This window comes from Phalacrocorax carbo, chromosome 1 (genome assembly GCF_963921805.1).
Source record: "Phalacrocorax carbo chromosome 1, bPhaCar2.1, whole genome shotgun sequence".
NCBI classification, from domain to species: Eukaryota; Metazoa; Chordata; class Aves; order Suliformes; family Phalacrocoracidae; genus Phalacrocorax; species Phalacrocorax carbo.
The window spans coordinates 100443292-100459280 of NC_087513.1; the positions used below are offsets into that span (position 1 = coordinate 100443292).

General features: G+C 36.7%; 1 protein-coding gene across 3 annotated transcripts in view; it reads left to right on the forward strand.

The window, feature by feature from the left end:
• The window catches only part of EPHA6 (EPH receptor A6), a 520098-nt gene that overhangs the window by 273929 nt on the left and 230180 nt on the right, over positions 1-15989 (forward strand). For all 3 annotated transcript variants that reach the window (XM_064468758.1, XM_064468741.1, XM_064468750.1), the window contains exon 5: positions 2081-2416. In XM_064468758.1, the coding sequence (XP_064324828.1) occupies positions 2081-2416 (336 nt within the window). The remainder of the gene's footprint in view (positions 1-2080; positions 2417-15989) is intronic.

The following is a 15989-nucleotide window of genomic DNA, read 5'->3' on the forward strand; positions in this document are numbered from 1 at the left end:
AATAAGTGGATTTATTTCAGTTGTAAGTGCATGTTTCAGAACCACTCATGGACTTGATTTTCTAAATTTCTACATTTTGTTCAGGCAATAATTAGCTCAAAGTTTGAAAACTGAACAGCATATCAGTGCTGTAGTAATTGCAGATCTTAAGGAAAAAAGAAATAATGGAATCAAATTACTAGAAAAGAGTAGTATTTTTTTTCCTGAGATTTAAGATCCTGCTTTATATGGGAAATGTTAGAAGGAGTTTTGATATTTCGTTTTTCCTTCCTAATGCAGAGTTCTGACCATTTATCTGACTGTCCTTTGGGCACAAGGTCTCGCCCTCATCCTACAGGTTGTTGAACTGGAATTTACAAGAGTGTTGATCAATATTTTCGTTTGCTTCTTTGCTTAGTTCTTCTCTCATTGTCTTAAAGTTTTTATAAAGGGCATTATGATATTTTAATTATTTGACTCTCTCAGATTTACTGTGCCACTCAATTTGTTGGGTGCAATATACTCTGTGTAAGAATTAGCTGCTGTCACTTGCAAATGTTTCATATAGTCTTTCGGTCTGCTTGAGAGGCCCTGAAGTAATGAAAAGCTCACTCGAAGTTTGAAAAGGATCTCAATCAAACCTTTATACCTAAGTCTTGCTGGCAGGTTGTAAAAATTATGAAAAGCTGCAAAGCAAGCTGAAAGTTTGCAAACTTCTGCTAACCGTTGGCTAAGCAATCCATGTGCACTGTGATTTCACGCTGAGAGCTGGGAATATAGGGCTTATTCAACTCCAGGTCAAAAACCCCGGAGATCACCAGCTGAGTTTACCGCAGTCATCTTACGTTTATGAAAACCTGTAGTATAAGGCCTTGCATTTCACCAAATCTGTGTTTCTTACATAATTTTTATGGGCATATTTTGCGTCTGTATAGAAATTGCTTTTGAAAACCATGTGTCTGTAAGTGCTTGGTTGAAATATGTGAAGTGGAAGAAGAACAATAAATGTATAAGAAATGTATAAGAAATTATTCAAACTTCCTTTAGCAGTTTCTGCCTTTTTTTCACCCCTTCACTAATTCCTGCCTGAAAGATCAATAGGTGGTATAGTTCTTCATCAGAGTGTGGAAGCTGATATATGAAGCCTCAGATGATTTACATGTGATCCTACACAGTAAGTCAACATAACAGCATAAAACTTCTTGGACACACCTCGACTGTTGTGGAATCCATGGGAAATGGTCACCCGTGGTTCACCTGGCAGTACGCAGAGAGCTTTACCACCTGCTTGCTGGCCGAGAGCTTTCCTACACTCTGCCTGCAGCAACTCTCTTTGCATCCGTCCCCACAGTCTTCAAGAATTATTTTTTGTCCTGCTTTGCATCCATCCTTTTAGATCTTTAGCTTGCAAGGTTGATGTCTTCACAGTTCTGCTGATGCTGATGAGGTGCCAAGCGGAAAGGAAAAAACTTGTAAACTGTCTCTCGTGCCTAATAGTCTTGGCCTGTTGCCACCTAACTGTTAATGAACAGCAGCAAAGAAATGCCTGGGGATAAGCAGCGAAGCATAGAAGAAATATCTGGCACTGCAGAACTAACACAAACAGTTTTACCTCTCATAGTTATTCCAAAGATGTTATTTATTTATTATTCAATTTAACTCTTATAAAACATTAAAGATTGTAAGTATCAGAAAAGCCTGTATTGCTAGACATAAAATAGGGAAATAAATTTTGTGGCTAAAGCTCTACCTACCCCAGTATCCCACAAGATCGAGATATATTTAGTGCATATTTGTATTATCAAGTCTAGATTTGACATTCCCAGGTCATTTTTATGTTGTCTTAAATTACTTCTGAATTAGTTCTAATTTATTTAGATTATTCAGCTTTTTATGATCTCACCTATTTATCATTCCTGCTTAATTTTCAAGCATTGTGTTTAGATAATTTTTAATTTTTTCCATTGAATTTGTTATTGAAACACAACTCTTTTAGCTTCTATTTGCAAATAATTGCCTTAAGACTAATATATTTTTAATTTTTTTTTTCCTCCAATATAGGCAATTGTCACTTAACAGGCTTTCCCCTCCTTCTCTGCAGGGCCACCTTCTGCTCCGAGGAATGTGATTTTTAACATTAACGAAACAGCTCTCATGTTGGAATGGAGCCCCCCGAGTGATACCGGAGGAAGGAAAGATCTCACTTACAGTGTCATCTGTAAGAAATGTGGGTCGGATGCCAGCCAGTGTGAGATTTGTGGAGGAGGTATCCGTTTCATCCCCAGGCACACAGGTCTCATCAACTCCTCTGTGACAGTGCTTGACTTCGTGTCACACGTCAACTACACCTTCGAAATAGAAGCTACAAATGGGGTCTCGGAGCTGAGTTTCTCTCCCAAGCAGTTCACAGCTATCACGGTTACCACAGACCAAGATGGTAAGTTCCAGCACTGCATGTCTGTCACTGTGCCCCTGTCATCTGTGCACTTTTTAGGGGGATTGTTTTGTTTCTTGGAAGTCTGGGTCAGCAAGTTAAGATGTTTTGCAGATTGTTAAACGTTTTTAAGTGCTTTTGGTGAGGACTACCAGCTTCTGCTGACGAGGGCATTATGTGCTTTTGGGAGTTTGTCGTTGACCCCAATACACAGGGCAGAAAAACATATCTTCCTGTTTAAAATTAAGTGCAAGCTTTAACTACCTGAGACTAACTGGTCAGTGGTTCGTCAGAACTGAAGTATACATCCGGTGCTTTTCCAAGTCTTTCCATACGATTTCCATTTTGAAAGAGTAAAACACCACAAGTTATCTATTGCAATTTCACAATTCAAAGGTGCAATGAAAGTGAACTCACTTCCTTTAGTATCCATGTTTCACAGTACTAATACAGCATGCTTCTGTGTAAGGTATTTCAGCCTCTGTATGAGCCATTTCCTTAGGTGAGGTATCCTAACAGGCTTTTTTCTTCTTTTAATTGTCCCCTTTACATTGTTGGTTTTGAGCTTTTTCTTCCCCCCATTTCAGTACAAATTCATGTCCAAGGCTGACCTTTATGAGAAACATGGGAAACTAAAAGAACTCTATATTTTCTTTCTTTTTGCAACTTTTCCCTCTTCCATCTTTAGAAATACTTATTATGCCAAGAAGCAGCATCATAGGTTACCAACAAAGCAACCTGTGTAGCAGTGTTACCTTCTGGCTTGTGTTACTGTAGTAGAGAAGGTTATTTCAAAATTATCCCTTGCTGACATTTGTTCCAGAAATGTTTTTCACCTACTGTGCAGTGGCATTGCAACTGTAGCTGAAGTGTTTAATGTGGAACAGGGACGGAACTGGCAAAAACACAGCTTTGAGTACAAGTCCTTGGATAATGTGGAAGTATTTAGTAAAAGTGCCGGTGTTCAGGAGGATCCTGTTATGTTCCACCTGTAGGAAGGCCCTGGGTTCTTTCATTGATCAGCCTAGCAGAAATCTGCTTACCTGCGTATCTGTGACAAGTAGTTTTGTTGATGAGTAAGTAATGACTTGTTTGCCTTTGGGCATACAAAAATTAACAGCTTGCTGTGATGATGATGATGATGACAATAATGACAATGGTAATACTAATAATATTCATGAAAGTGGATTAGAAAAACCACGAAAACTACTCACTCTCCCTTCGTGCAATGGTGGTACCAGAAGGGCTAATTATGTAAGATGCCTAATGATAAATGCCTTGCACTGAGAATTGCCTTAAGCTCTTAGGCTATGTATCATGTTGCAAACCTGTATTTCTCTTTTCCTTTCTAATTAAAGGAAAAACATGTGCTGCTAGGAACTACCCCTATGTATACTTATTTTTAGATGTTTTGTTACATGGTAGTAAATGCAAGTCACCAAGCAGGCACAGGTGGAGGTCACCAGATATATGGTTTGTTTTTAAACTGACTAACAGCTGTGTTAACACAGCTCATGATGTGTATTTAAGTGGTGGGTTTCTAAAAAGTGTCTTTTGCTGTTGTCTGTTCCTGGTTTGCGGATATAGATTTTCACTGCAGCTTACTCAAAACAGGGAAAAGACCAATGTTTTGATAATTTGTGACACACTGACAGTAATCTCTAGAGTGTGGGCTGCTTGCTTTCCCTATAATAATTCTTACATTACTAAAACTGCTGTTGGAAGGGCTTCAGAGAATTTAGGACCAGACTTCCAGAATATCTGTCAGTTTATTTGGATATAAAAAGACAGCTTTGCAGGAGAAAGTATTGTAATAAATGAAATGGAGGCATCTATAAAACGTAGTTATAAAGATAAAACCATTTTTGTAGGCTTACAAACTGTAGTTGTATAAAACCATAAGCACGGTAACTATATATTTAGAGGTTAACGAGATAAAGATAATGTCATATGAAATACGGATGAAAATTAATGGAGTTTTGGTTGATGGAGATTATGGAGAGGACAATAAACATTTTTTGTGAGTTACTTTTAGTCATAAATAAGGAGTGATATGGAGAAAGCTAGGGTGTCTAACCTCAGAAAAGAAAGCTGTAGAAATAAAGCTTCAGAATGTTGCAGAGACTTTATTAATATTTATAAATCACATCGAAATTCTCATATAAAAGGATTAGTAACCTTTTTATTTTTAATGTTAGCCAGCTATTAGTAAACAATTTATAGTTTTGTGTTTGCCACATTAACCAAAAATACTAAATAATCGCGTTTATACTTTCTAGCTATACCACCAAACAGTAAACCTACGGTTACAGTCATTCCTTATGATCTTAATTATACTGAAATGGACAGTACTTATTGGATGTTTGCAATTGTGCACATGTTCTCAAGATTATATACAATGTGACAATAAATCAAAAACATCTTAATGTGTACAAGGGCTGCATTACCAGAAGTCCAAACATATTGGTTTAAAACAATTTTTCTCTTTTGATGTGAGTCTAATCCGAAAGATATAGTTCTATAATAAATTATACCTACACGACACACTACCTCTTTATATGTAAACTTTTCATACATACTGTTGTAATGGTTTTGGTATAGACATTGCATGAAGTGATAGACCTCTTTGTAAATATGTAATTTGTTTTCTTCAGTTGTCATACCTTTTTCTTCAATCGTCATATCTTTGTTAAGAATATAAAACAATATCTTGAGCTGTTGTAAATCCAGACCACTTTGTTAGCTGCAGTAAATTACAGTAGCTGAGGAGCTAGCATTTTATTTTCTTTGAGCATATTGGATTTACTTCCCTCTAGTGGCCCTTTCTTTCTGATGGTTTATGTGAAATTAACAGATTCTTCCTTAAACATGCAAAATTATTAGCTTGTTCTTCAGGGATTTTTCTCTCGTTTTGGAGAAGATAATGCTGTTGGCATTTTGCTGAATAAAGTAATGAAATGAAGAGTACCGTGGGCATCCACAGAAACTGAAGAATTGTATTCTACAACAGTTAGTGAATAGAGTAGTCTGAGAGCATCAAAGAAGGAGAATATTTGCTGACAGGAGAAGTGAACTAATTCAAAAGTGATTAAGGCTCATCTTTATGCATAGAGCTCTTACCACAACTAATAGTAAAATCTTAACTGCCTCCTCATGCAATCACCAGCATCAAGAAGATTAAGGACACTGCTCAGCTCTAACAATGGCACAAAGCGGACTAAAGGAAAATAACACTGTGAAAAAGCCTTTGCAAACTGTATACCACAAACCTCTCTGTGATTTGATGACTAAAGCATTACCAGACCTGATCAAATACTGAAAAAACAATTACTAACATTCATGTGAGTAAGTCATGTAAAATTAATTTGGTAGCATTCATGACTTCTTCAATGATTATTTTGGCACAAATATTCATAAATTCGATAATCCATGTTTTTGGTTTTACCCGTGAGCTTCATAAGGAAACAAAGTTTCTGTGGTCACATTGCCTGCCAGGCAGCATAAGGAACTGTGAACCCGTTACCCAACGTGATATTCGATAACAGAGAAAAACATTTCATTGGTATTTTATTCTCTCAACAGAAGTGTGAAAAATGACGCTTACAGTCCCCAAGCTGTTGGTTGGGTGTACAAGTCGAACAGCAAGTTTCAGCTGTGTAAGTCTTGCTTATTGGTCTAGAGACTCCAGCTGACCAACCACTTAACCTGTCTATTGGCTAGTCAGTAAAGAAAGAACATATATAGAGTTCGTGTATAACCACAGCACGTGCTGTGTCTTGTCCAGCAAGTGTGGCAAACAAAGATGGGGTAGGGATGTGTTAGGAAGCATAGATGTTGCAGATGGAGAGATGAAGGAAGTGAGCTATATGCTACTCTTGTGTAGCTTTGTTTCAAAATGTTTTGAGATATCAAAATAATCCCTACTTTAAATTTGGATAAATGGACAGATAAACAGAACAAGATTCTGCTCGGAAAAGCACTTAAGCAAAGTCCCTGTTCAAGGAAGAACATTGGCACACATTAAGTGCTTTCCCAAATCACTGCCAAAGTAATTTGTAAACAACAGAAAGGTAAAACAGGTTTTCAAAAAAAGCCTTATCAAAAAATACTTAACAATAGTGTTGTTCAGAAAAGTGCCTGGATGCCTTTTCTGTATGGGAGAGAGCAAGTTTTATACAGCAGTAAATATGCTGAGTATGAAGTAGTTGTACTCAATCACATGCGAATAGTAATTTATGTTTCTCTTATGACTAATGGAAGCAAGAGACACCTCACTGTATAACTTTCTTAGCATGCGTTAGAGTCTACATTGCCTAAAGTACATTCAGAAGTACTTGAGGTTTTTCATACATAATTAAAGCAGTAAATAATGAATAATTAAGCAAAGCAGAACTTAAAACAATAGTTCCTATTTCCAAATCATAGTCCACATACACACTCCCTCAGTGGGCATTCATATGTTCTATTACCTGAGAACAGAGGGATTTTTCAACATTACGCTATGCAGAGGGGGAGTAGAGTTGTAAGACATATCCCCAGTGCATGATTATACAGACAGATAGTGCCTGCTCCATTTCAGTCCACCATTTCAACTGTATCACTGAGGAGCGGCACTCCGTAGCTATAGTGTTTCTCTGACTCGAGCAGTTTCCTCATTGTCCAGTCCGCATCTTCACCACATCATGTCGCTCCTGTGAGACTCCATGCTGGCAGCCCCCAGCATACCTTCAGCCTGCAAGTCCTACAGCAGTGACTTCCCCTAAAATCACCATCCAGCCATGGGGCACTTTACAGGCATCGTTCCATTCATGGGCTCCTTCTGCATGTCTTTCCTGCCTTGGTGGAAAGCTTACACTAGAGAAATACTCCTCTGCCATTGCATACCAAAAACCTCATTTTCTCCCTCCTCAGCTCTGCAGTTTGTGAGTGACTCTGGTCTCTGTGACATCAAAGACCTGCTACCCGTGGACAAAGTTTGAGGCACAAGAGACTTCACTATGCCTGGACAAACACCCTATAACTATATTAACCTGTCTAGTTTTGCTGTGTCTGTCTAGGGTTGGCAGCCTGTGACTAGCTGAGGTTTTCAGGCAATCTGAAAATACAAATCTGGCAGGATTCCTTTGTCTAATATATTTCATTTTACATGAGCTATTGGCAGATATATCCTCGGTGATAAGATGTTTCCTAATATGATGGTGAAATCTTGCCAATGTCTGAAAGAGATTGCCTTTCATCTAGTTCTTTTTCCAAAATAAGTTACGGCCAATTCATTGTTCCTAGTATAGGTGGCTCCTCACTCTCTTAGAGCTGTGAGAACTGAGGAATGCATGGAAGGATTTCAGTATCTCTTCCAGGAATAAACATGACTCTTATCACCATGTATTAATGGCATATAGCATTATAGAATCATACAATCATAGAATCATTAAGGTTGGAAAAGACCTCTAAGATCATCAAGTACAACCATCAACCCAACACTACCATGCCCCCTAAACCATGCCACAAAGTGCCACGTCTACATGGTTTTTTGAACACGTCCAGGGATGGTGACTCGACCACCTCCCTGGGCAGCCTGTTCCAATGACCACTCTGTCAGTAAAGAAATATCTCCCCTGACGGAACTTGAGGCCATTTCCTCTTGTCCTATCACTAGTGACCTTGGAGAAGAGACCAACACGCACCTCACTACAACCTCCTCTCAGGTAGTTGTAGGAAGTGATAAGGTCTCCCCTCAGCCTCCTCTTCTCCAGACTAAACAACCCCAGTTTCTTCAGCTGCTCCTCATAAGACTCGTTCGCCAGACCCTTGTTATTATAATAACAGTGCAGACGGCGTAACTTGTTAAAAGCCGCATCTGACTGTCAGAAAAGTGTCTCAGTGGCACTACCAGGACGGTTTGTCAGGACTAATCCTTATGGCTGATGACAGTATAGTTTCAGGATGCTTATTGGGGTGGCAGGGAAGTTCTCTGTTCACTCTTCCTAAGTTGCTTCCCATAGTAGCATCTGACTTTCACCCTAATCAAAAGTCAACTTTCCTTTTTTTAACCCGAGTCTCAAATCTCTACAGATGTGATCATCCTTTGTAACTTTAAAGTCAAGAAATCTGCTCTTTTCATAATAACATGGTGAAGCCCTTTGAACCGTCTTCCAAACTGTTTATGTTAATGGTTTATAAATCTAAAGGAACAGCTATTTCGCATAAAAGCTTGTTGTGAAACAGTCACAAAACAACCTCCATCAGACATTGCTAGAGCTCAAGCCACATGAAAGAAAGGTCATGAAATTTTCATAGATGACAATATATGAGAAATTTATGGTTTTGTTTACCTGACACCTACAGCTGTATTGATAGTTCTGCCAAACCCTGTACTGTCATGGGAGCAGTGCAGAACTGTGCTGGTGGTGCTATTTATGTGAAAAATTTAAAGAGAAGTATTAACTCAAATTTAAAGAGAAGTATTAACTCGTCGGTTACTGGCTCGGGACAGTCTGTAAACGTCCATACTGAATGTGATGTGGAGACAGTAAGAGGGATTCCTAACAACAACAACAAAAAGTTTGAGATGCGTACTCTCTATTTTAAGTCATTTCTGAAAAATACATTTTAAAAAGGCATTCAGCATTATGCAATGAATATTCTGCCAGTTTGTTAAATTATATCAATGTATACACTTATTTATGTCAGCGTATATATAAATTAAGCATTTACAGTTGGAAAGAAAATAACAAGGCAAAAATGCTAAATCTCAATTCTCAGACTTGTTCAACTAACATTCTGTTGAACACTCTTCACGTCTGCCAGAATTCAAAGGTTTGAGGCAAGGTCGTTGTGCAGCATAGTTACTACCCGCAGACTTTCATCTGCTGGTCACCTCTGTACATTTAGGCTACTTTTTGCTGATGTTTCTTTACACATATGCCTGATCACTAACACAGCAATCATAGGTGAAAAATGGCTTTTAAAACAATCTTGATTTATATTCTGAAGTTTTTAAAATACTTATAAATTTTCTTTAACAAACATGTTCTTTTTCCATTGGCAAATATTGATGTTCAGCTATTTCTTTAATGCAGCAAATGTCAACCTGATTCCATTTACTTTCATTTCTCCTTCACCGGTATTATCCACTAAGCTAGTCAGGCTATGTATAGCTTTAAGATATGTTTCTCTAAGTAGTGCAATATGAGGACAAGAAAATAAAATTCTAAGTTGAAAGAGGAGGGAGAAGAGGTTAATCAATACTGTAAAGTATTTTTCCCATAATATACTTAGCTGTGTGGTCTTTCAGCTTTTATAATAGTTTCTTTCACTGCATAGCACACTATTATTTATAACCGCTGGCAATTTCTGTGACATGCGTTTTCAGCAAGCTTCTGATTTAAGTTGTAGTCACTGAAATACCACGTCCAAACACTGCAACAATTGTATATTAAACAATAATAGTTTATTTCCATTTGTAAAAGGGACATTTGTGGAGAAAAATGTAAAATAATGGTTACAAACAAATTGGTAGGCATACAGCACTGGGATAAGAAATATGCCTTTAATTTGTTTGTTCCTATTATAGTCAGTAGCTGAGAAGGGCATTCAGCACATGATGAATGAGATGTTTATTCATCAACTTCACTGATTTTAAACAATAATGTTAAATAAGCTACTGCACACCACTCAGCTGAGAACCATGTTAGAATAATCAAGCAAATTTCAGTTCGCTGGAACCTCTCACAATGGCTGATATATAGTTAGAAGAATCATTATTCTAGTCAAGACAGTGTACAAGATATTTCGGATATATACTGGTGGCTTAAGTAATTAGAAGCCTCTGCCACAAATGTTAATTGACTGACTTACAAAATTCTTCAGAGTTAGATTAGGAACCTTCTGTTTTCAAAGTTTACCTAAATATTTCTGAAATCTATTTAATTAAAGAAAAAAAAAAAAACACCAACCACAGCTATGGTGTTCCCAGTTCCCAGTATATGACAAGTGAAATGAAGACTTCTGCTGGATTCTTGGCAAGAGGAGTGATTTTGGGCAAGGGTAGTAAAGGAAGACATTCATCACGGCTAGTCAATCTAAAACAAATTGTGTTTGTAGAAGTCATGACTTTCACGCAAACCTTTAGGGAGCGTGTTCAAAATGAAGGACATGGTAAATTACAAAGCAGTTCTGCTGATGTTTGCTATGGGGTCTTTAAAGCAATTATGTCGGTAGCAGGTTGCTCCGATTCATTTGCTTCTTAAAATGTCGTTTCTTCATTACACTCAACAACCCTTCTCCTTCCACTTCTGTGACTCTTCCATATGCATTTGCCTCAGGCTCACAGATTGGAAATAGTTTTCATTTATATACAATAATGGCATTAAGTTGTGCACATTGGAATAAGTTTGAGAGCAGACTCAAAATTACATAGTTTCTAAAGCCTCAGAAATCTACTTATTTTACAGTTCTGTTAGCTCCAAGATAATATTTCTAATAACCTGCTTCTACCTTTGTCTGCCCAGACTAACAATGAGAGACATCTGTTTACTGTCTTCATATCTGCATTACATATTTAAATGATTTCCCACTGTGGTAAAATTTATACTGGGTCTCCAATGAACAAATAATAAAGATTGCACCTCTGAAAAGACTATACTAGCCAGTATATACACACTTAATATTTAGTTTAGAAATGCATGTTACCTTTAACAGCACCTGTCGTAATTGAGCCCTCACATTCTAGTCTGAATCCTAATGCGGCAGAGATGAGGCAGGGGGTGACAACCAATGTCAAGATTGGCTGGTCTATTGGTTAGCCAGGAACAAAAGAAGGAAAAAAAAGACACTCTTAATGTGCTAAATCTTGTTTCCACTGAGAAGTGATTTTTGTGTATTAAATATGCATATTTTTCTTTATTTATCCTCTTTTAAGGCTTCCATTAAAACCTTCACTAAAGCAGGAATATCATTAGATCTTCAGGGCATGACTACAGGTTCTAGAGTGGACTTTTTCAATAAAACCATTTTAAATCAGTTTCATACTTCGTTGACCCTCTGGATTGAGTGCAACTAATTCTGTGAAGGACTAACTATTCTGAGTATTTAGCCTGGGTTGTTTTCGCTTACTAAAGTGACATGGAAGTTAGCAAACAGTGCATCAGATAAAAGTGCTTTATTTTGCTGCCTACATGTTGAGTCATGACAGTCAAAAGGAGAAGGAAGGTGATACCATTCCCAGGAAAAACATGAGTGAAAGGAAGAGGCATGTGAATAAAAGAATTTATAAGGTGAAAAATAAACTTTAAAAATATTAAATATAATAATTTAAAAAAAATGTATTCAGCAAATTAGACCAATTTGATCACCATATTTCTTTCTTGGAATAACGATGTCATCTTGTACACTAAACTACTCAGTATTTGAAAACTGAAATTTTAAAGCAAATATTTACAAAAAATACCTAATCCAAAATTAGATCTAATGTCCCAAAGCTGTTTCACTGGAAGTCAGTTACAGATGTCTCACTGGATACAAAGCAAGGGAGGCCTGCTCAGCTGATCTTCCCTGAACACCCCTTTATTCTTGCTTAGTTCTTTTGCATTAATTCACAGAACTCAGATAACTAGTCACAACTTTTCTGTTGAAGTTAATGGCAAATCCTATAAATTGCTCCAGTGTTAATTAAATCTCATTCTTCATTGAATTAATCTACATTTGCAAGAATTGTCTTTGTGCTTATTCTGTCTGAATATAAAGTAATATTTTTAACCTTCTCTTTTCCATATCTTTTTAAATAATACATGCAGAAGCTTCTAAATCATGTGCTTGATCTATAATTGTATTGAAGTGTTTAGAGATTAATGTGCATTATCAAAGTGACTCATAAATTCGAACTTGTTATGCACTGCAAACAGCTGATGTATGATCCTGTAAGTTACTGACAAGTTGTTCAGCCAGTTTCCAATACTGTACTTTACAGCTTAGAATAGATGATCATTTTATTATATTAACTCAAATCTGTCTGGAAAACAGATTGTCTGATTCCAGTGACTGGTTCATATATACATAATAGGAAGCTCTAAGCTCCATTATTCAAAATTAGATTGTTCTCCTAGAATTATCTAACAATTTGTTTTATCCTGTAATTGAAGATCAATGTGGACTAAAAATTTTTTTACAGGGTAGGGTAATGGAGTAATGGGATTCAGGAAATTCAGTCTGTAGTTCAAGTATGATGGGCTACGATCTGTCAACAATAAAGATAAGAGTCTGCCTTCTTCCCTCAACTCGTACATTTTTCTGTCAAGCTAGAAATGTCATTTACTAATTAGACGTGAGGTGAATTTTTGATATCTCATTGCCTTATATTCATAGATATGATCTATTCAAATAAGGGGAAAATATGTAAGTGATATTTAGCATCCCTCTATGCCAATTTACAGGAAGTATTGATTTTAGTTTATAAATAATGCAACTCTGACTAGATTATGAAATCTTTGGAGAGGAAATAGAGAAAATCACATTTTTCTAATGTGGTGTTAGATACTATTTATCTTTAAAAATGCTTGCTTGCATTTGGAAGTCATTTTTGTGTGGTCAAAAAAGCAAAATGACAGCATGGAAGATTAAAGTCCATACCTTTTCAGAGAACATGTGCGACTGCAGAGCTGTATTAACTTAGTTCCCTGGTATATATTATTTTGGTGCTGCGAGATGATCGTGAGAATAACATAGTTTTATGTCCATTTTTCTCCCGACCTTTTCCTGAAGCAATCAGGTTCAGTGGTGCCGGTTTCAGTGGTAACTTTTGTTACGTGCAGCATACTGTAATACTGAAAAAGTGGTTAATCTCAGATTAAAAAGGAATATTTGGGAGGCCTTTGAAGCTAAATTTCACTGCCAATAGTTTCTCATGTTGCAACCCATAGGAGCTGGTGTAAAAGGAGGTAAGTTGTGTCCCAAAACCTCCACCCTTGGCCCATACAGCTTCTGTATCCCCTAGAGTCACCTGCACCAAAGACACTACTAAGGCATTAACATGATATTGTAATGTTTTTACATCACATTCCAAAGTATGTATCAGCGCAGTTCTGTGCAGCTTCAGGGACTTATTGCAGGGTATCTTTATCTGTTTGCCAAGTTATCTAACACCACATTTGCTTCTTTATCTTCCGCTTTAAAATTTTTGCTTTTATGTTGTAACCATTAATCTGTGACACAACTGGTTCGTAAAGACGGCCTGAGATTTCTAGGTAAGCACCAAAGATGTTAGCTGCAATACTGGGTGGTGAACAGCTCCAAAAGGCAGGCTACTGCATGAAAAAACGGTTCAGATCTTGGTTTTCCATATTCATGTATACAGTAGTGGATAAACTTTCTAGATAACCTTTACATTCTCACAAACAAAAAAAAAAATCTAAGTTCTTTTAAGCAGCAGTGTGAATAAGATGTTCGTAATTTTTCCATTTATCCATTTTAACATGTCGTTTGTATTGTGAGACATAGAAAATGTGGCTTTCTCATGCAGTTTTAGGGGGAATAAGACTAACATCTTCAAAAGTAATTTGAGTGGGTGGAATATGTGTCAGTTTTTATGAGTAAGTCACTATTATTCAGTCTCTCAGTTGGTGGAGGATTAAAATTAATTAAAATCTTAATTGAATTTATTCTATCATTAATATAATTTAAAGGATAAAAAAGCATAATATTTACTATATATAGTTTTATTTCTATATGCATCTATATATTATACAAAACTGTCTTTCAGTATATGTATAATCAGTGTGCAGATAATGATTTGCCACTGATTCATTAGTCTAATACTAAAAGCATGCTAATATGTTAATGTCTTTCCATTTGCTGTAAGAAAATATCATTTTACTTAGTTGAAATATTTTAACAATTTTGTAATATTTTCACATTTACGAGATTGATACATGAGCTATATTTCCCTGTAGCACTAAAATTACATTTTCATTGAAACTATCCAATACTTTCAAAAACGTTTCTAGGTGAGGCGTGCTCCATTCCTTACTCTCTCTGACACTCTGTATTTAAACTGTCTTCCCATTTTTCGGTTTAAGTTTTTGCAGGTAAACATTTTAAGTACTTGATACATGTCCAATCTATTTCCTCAGTGGAGTATTGTGGATTAAGTAGCGATATGACAAGCATTTAAAAGCTGCCGAAAATAAAGACCTTAACCACAAGAAGTTGGGTACTTCTTATGCAGTTACCGATACACACACTGTGGGTGCTCTGGGTGCGAGAGTACTCACAGAGAGTAAGGAGAGTGCATGCATGTTTTCTGCGGGATTGACAGGTCTTCAGGGAACTCGGGTCTCATTAAGCATCTCAGTGAAAGGGAAGCACTGAGAGCTGCAGTTCACTGAGCACCTTCGAAAATCCCGCCCTGTCACTGAGATGCTTAATGGAAGCTGTTTTGTTTTACAAACCGGGCTCTTAGTCCTTTCTTAATCAGTAAAATACACTGAAAATGTAACATTTATTTCAGAATGATGTGGGGTCACATATTATCTCGTACACTGGTAGAAGCATGTACTAACTGTGAAGGTAAAGGATTTAAGCGCTGCATGCTATATGAGTATTTCTAATCTCTTGATATAAGGTGAAACACTTGAAACTCCAAGCTTTACACTCTCAGCCTAATTACTATGTGGCCAGTGTTTTGACCAGATTTTTATGTTTCCTAAAGCATTAAAAAATCAGCTTATAGATTTTGGTGTTTTGCTCTTTTGTTCTTTTTCTACTTGGAAATTCTTGCTTAGCTACTGAGCTTGTTTAGATACCTTTACAATAATTAAAGATAAAAGGATTTAATAAGGGTAAATGTTATCACAGTATACTGTTTGGACTTTAAAGTGTGAAAAGATTCCATTTTTCTGAGTTAAAGCAATATGAGATGGCCTTTGGGAGAATTGCAATATTTGCAACAGGAAACAAGAATAGCACAGATTTGTTGGCAGTAATACAAATACTCCATATTTTAATAAAAGAGATTGTTTTCCTTTTGGTGGCTTTCACAGCCATTTTAATGCAAAATAATGTATTCATTTCTTTGAGAAATTATTTTTATGTAGCCATAAAACATTGAATGTTAAATTCTTACACCCAAGGTGCTACTGAAATCTACATTTTAAAAAATTAAGGTTCAAAATTAACTGACTGGGAAGTTCTTCAAGAAACCTTAATCCAGAATCATGTTTTATGTTTTATGCAGCCTTTAATTCTATACATGGCCGACATGATTTTGGTCAGGTCTCCATGATAACAGCCCAGTTTTATTCTGCATCATCGTCATCTGTCAGTGTGTATGTTGTCCCTTTATCCCTTGTTTAGCCCAATTTCTCAGAGCTTAACCTTCATGTGCCCTATACTCTATTGTATGTTTTCTGCTGCGTTCATATGCTCTAGTATTTGGTTGCTTTTACGCACATTGCAAACATTAAGTCAGTGATCCTTGAAGGCAAGTAGGTAGAATTGCTTGCGTTTTAGAAGGTAAGGAATATGTCTGTGCATGTAAAACCACGTATGGCATACCAGTCCATGAGGTGAGCATGGCTCCCTT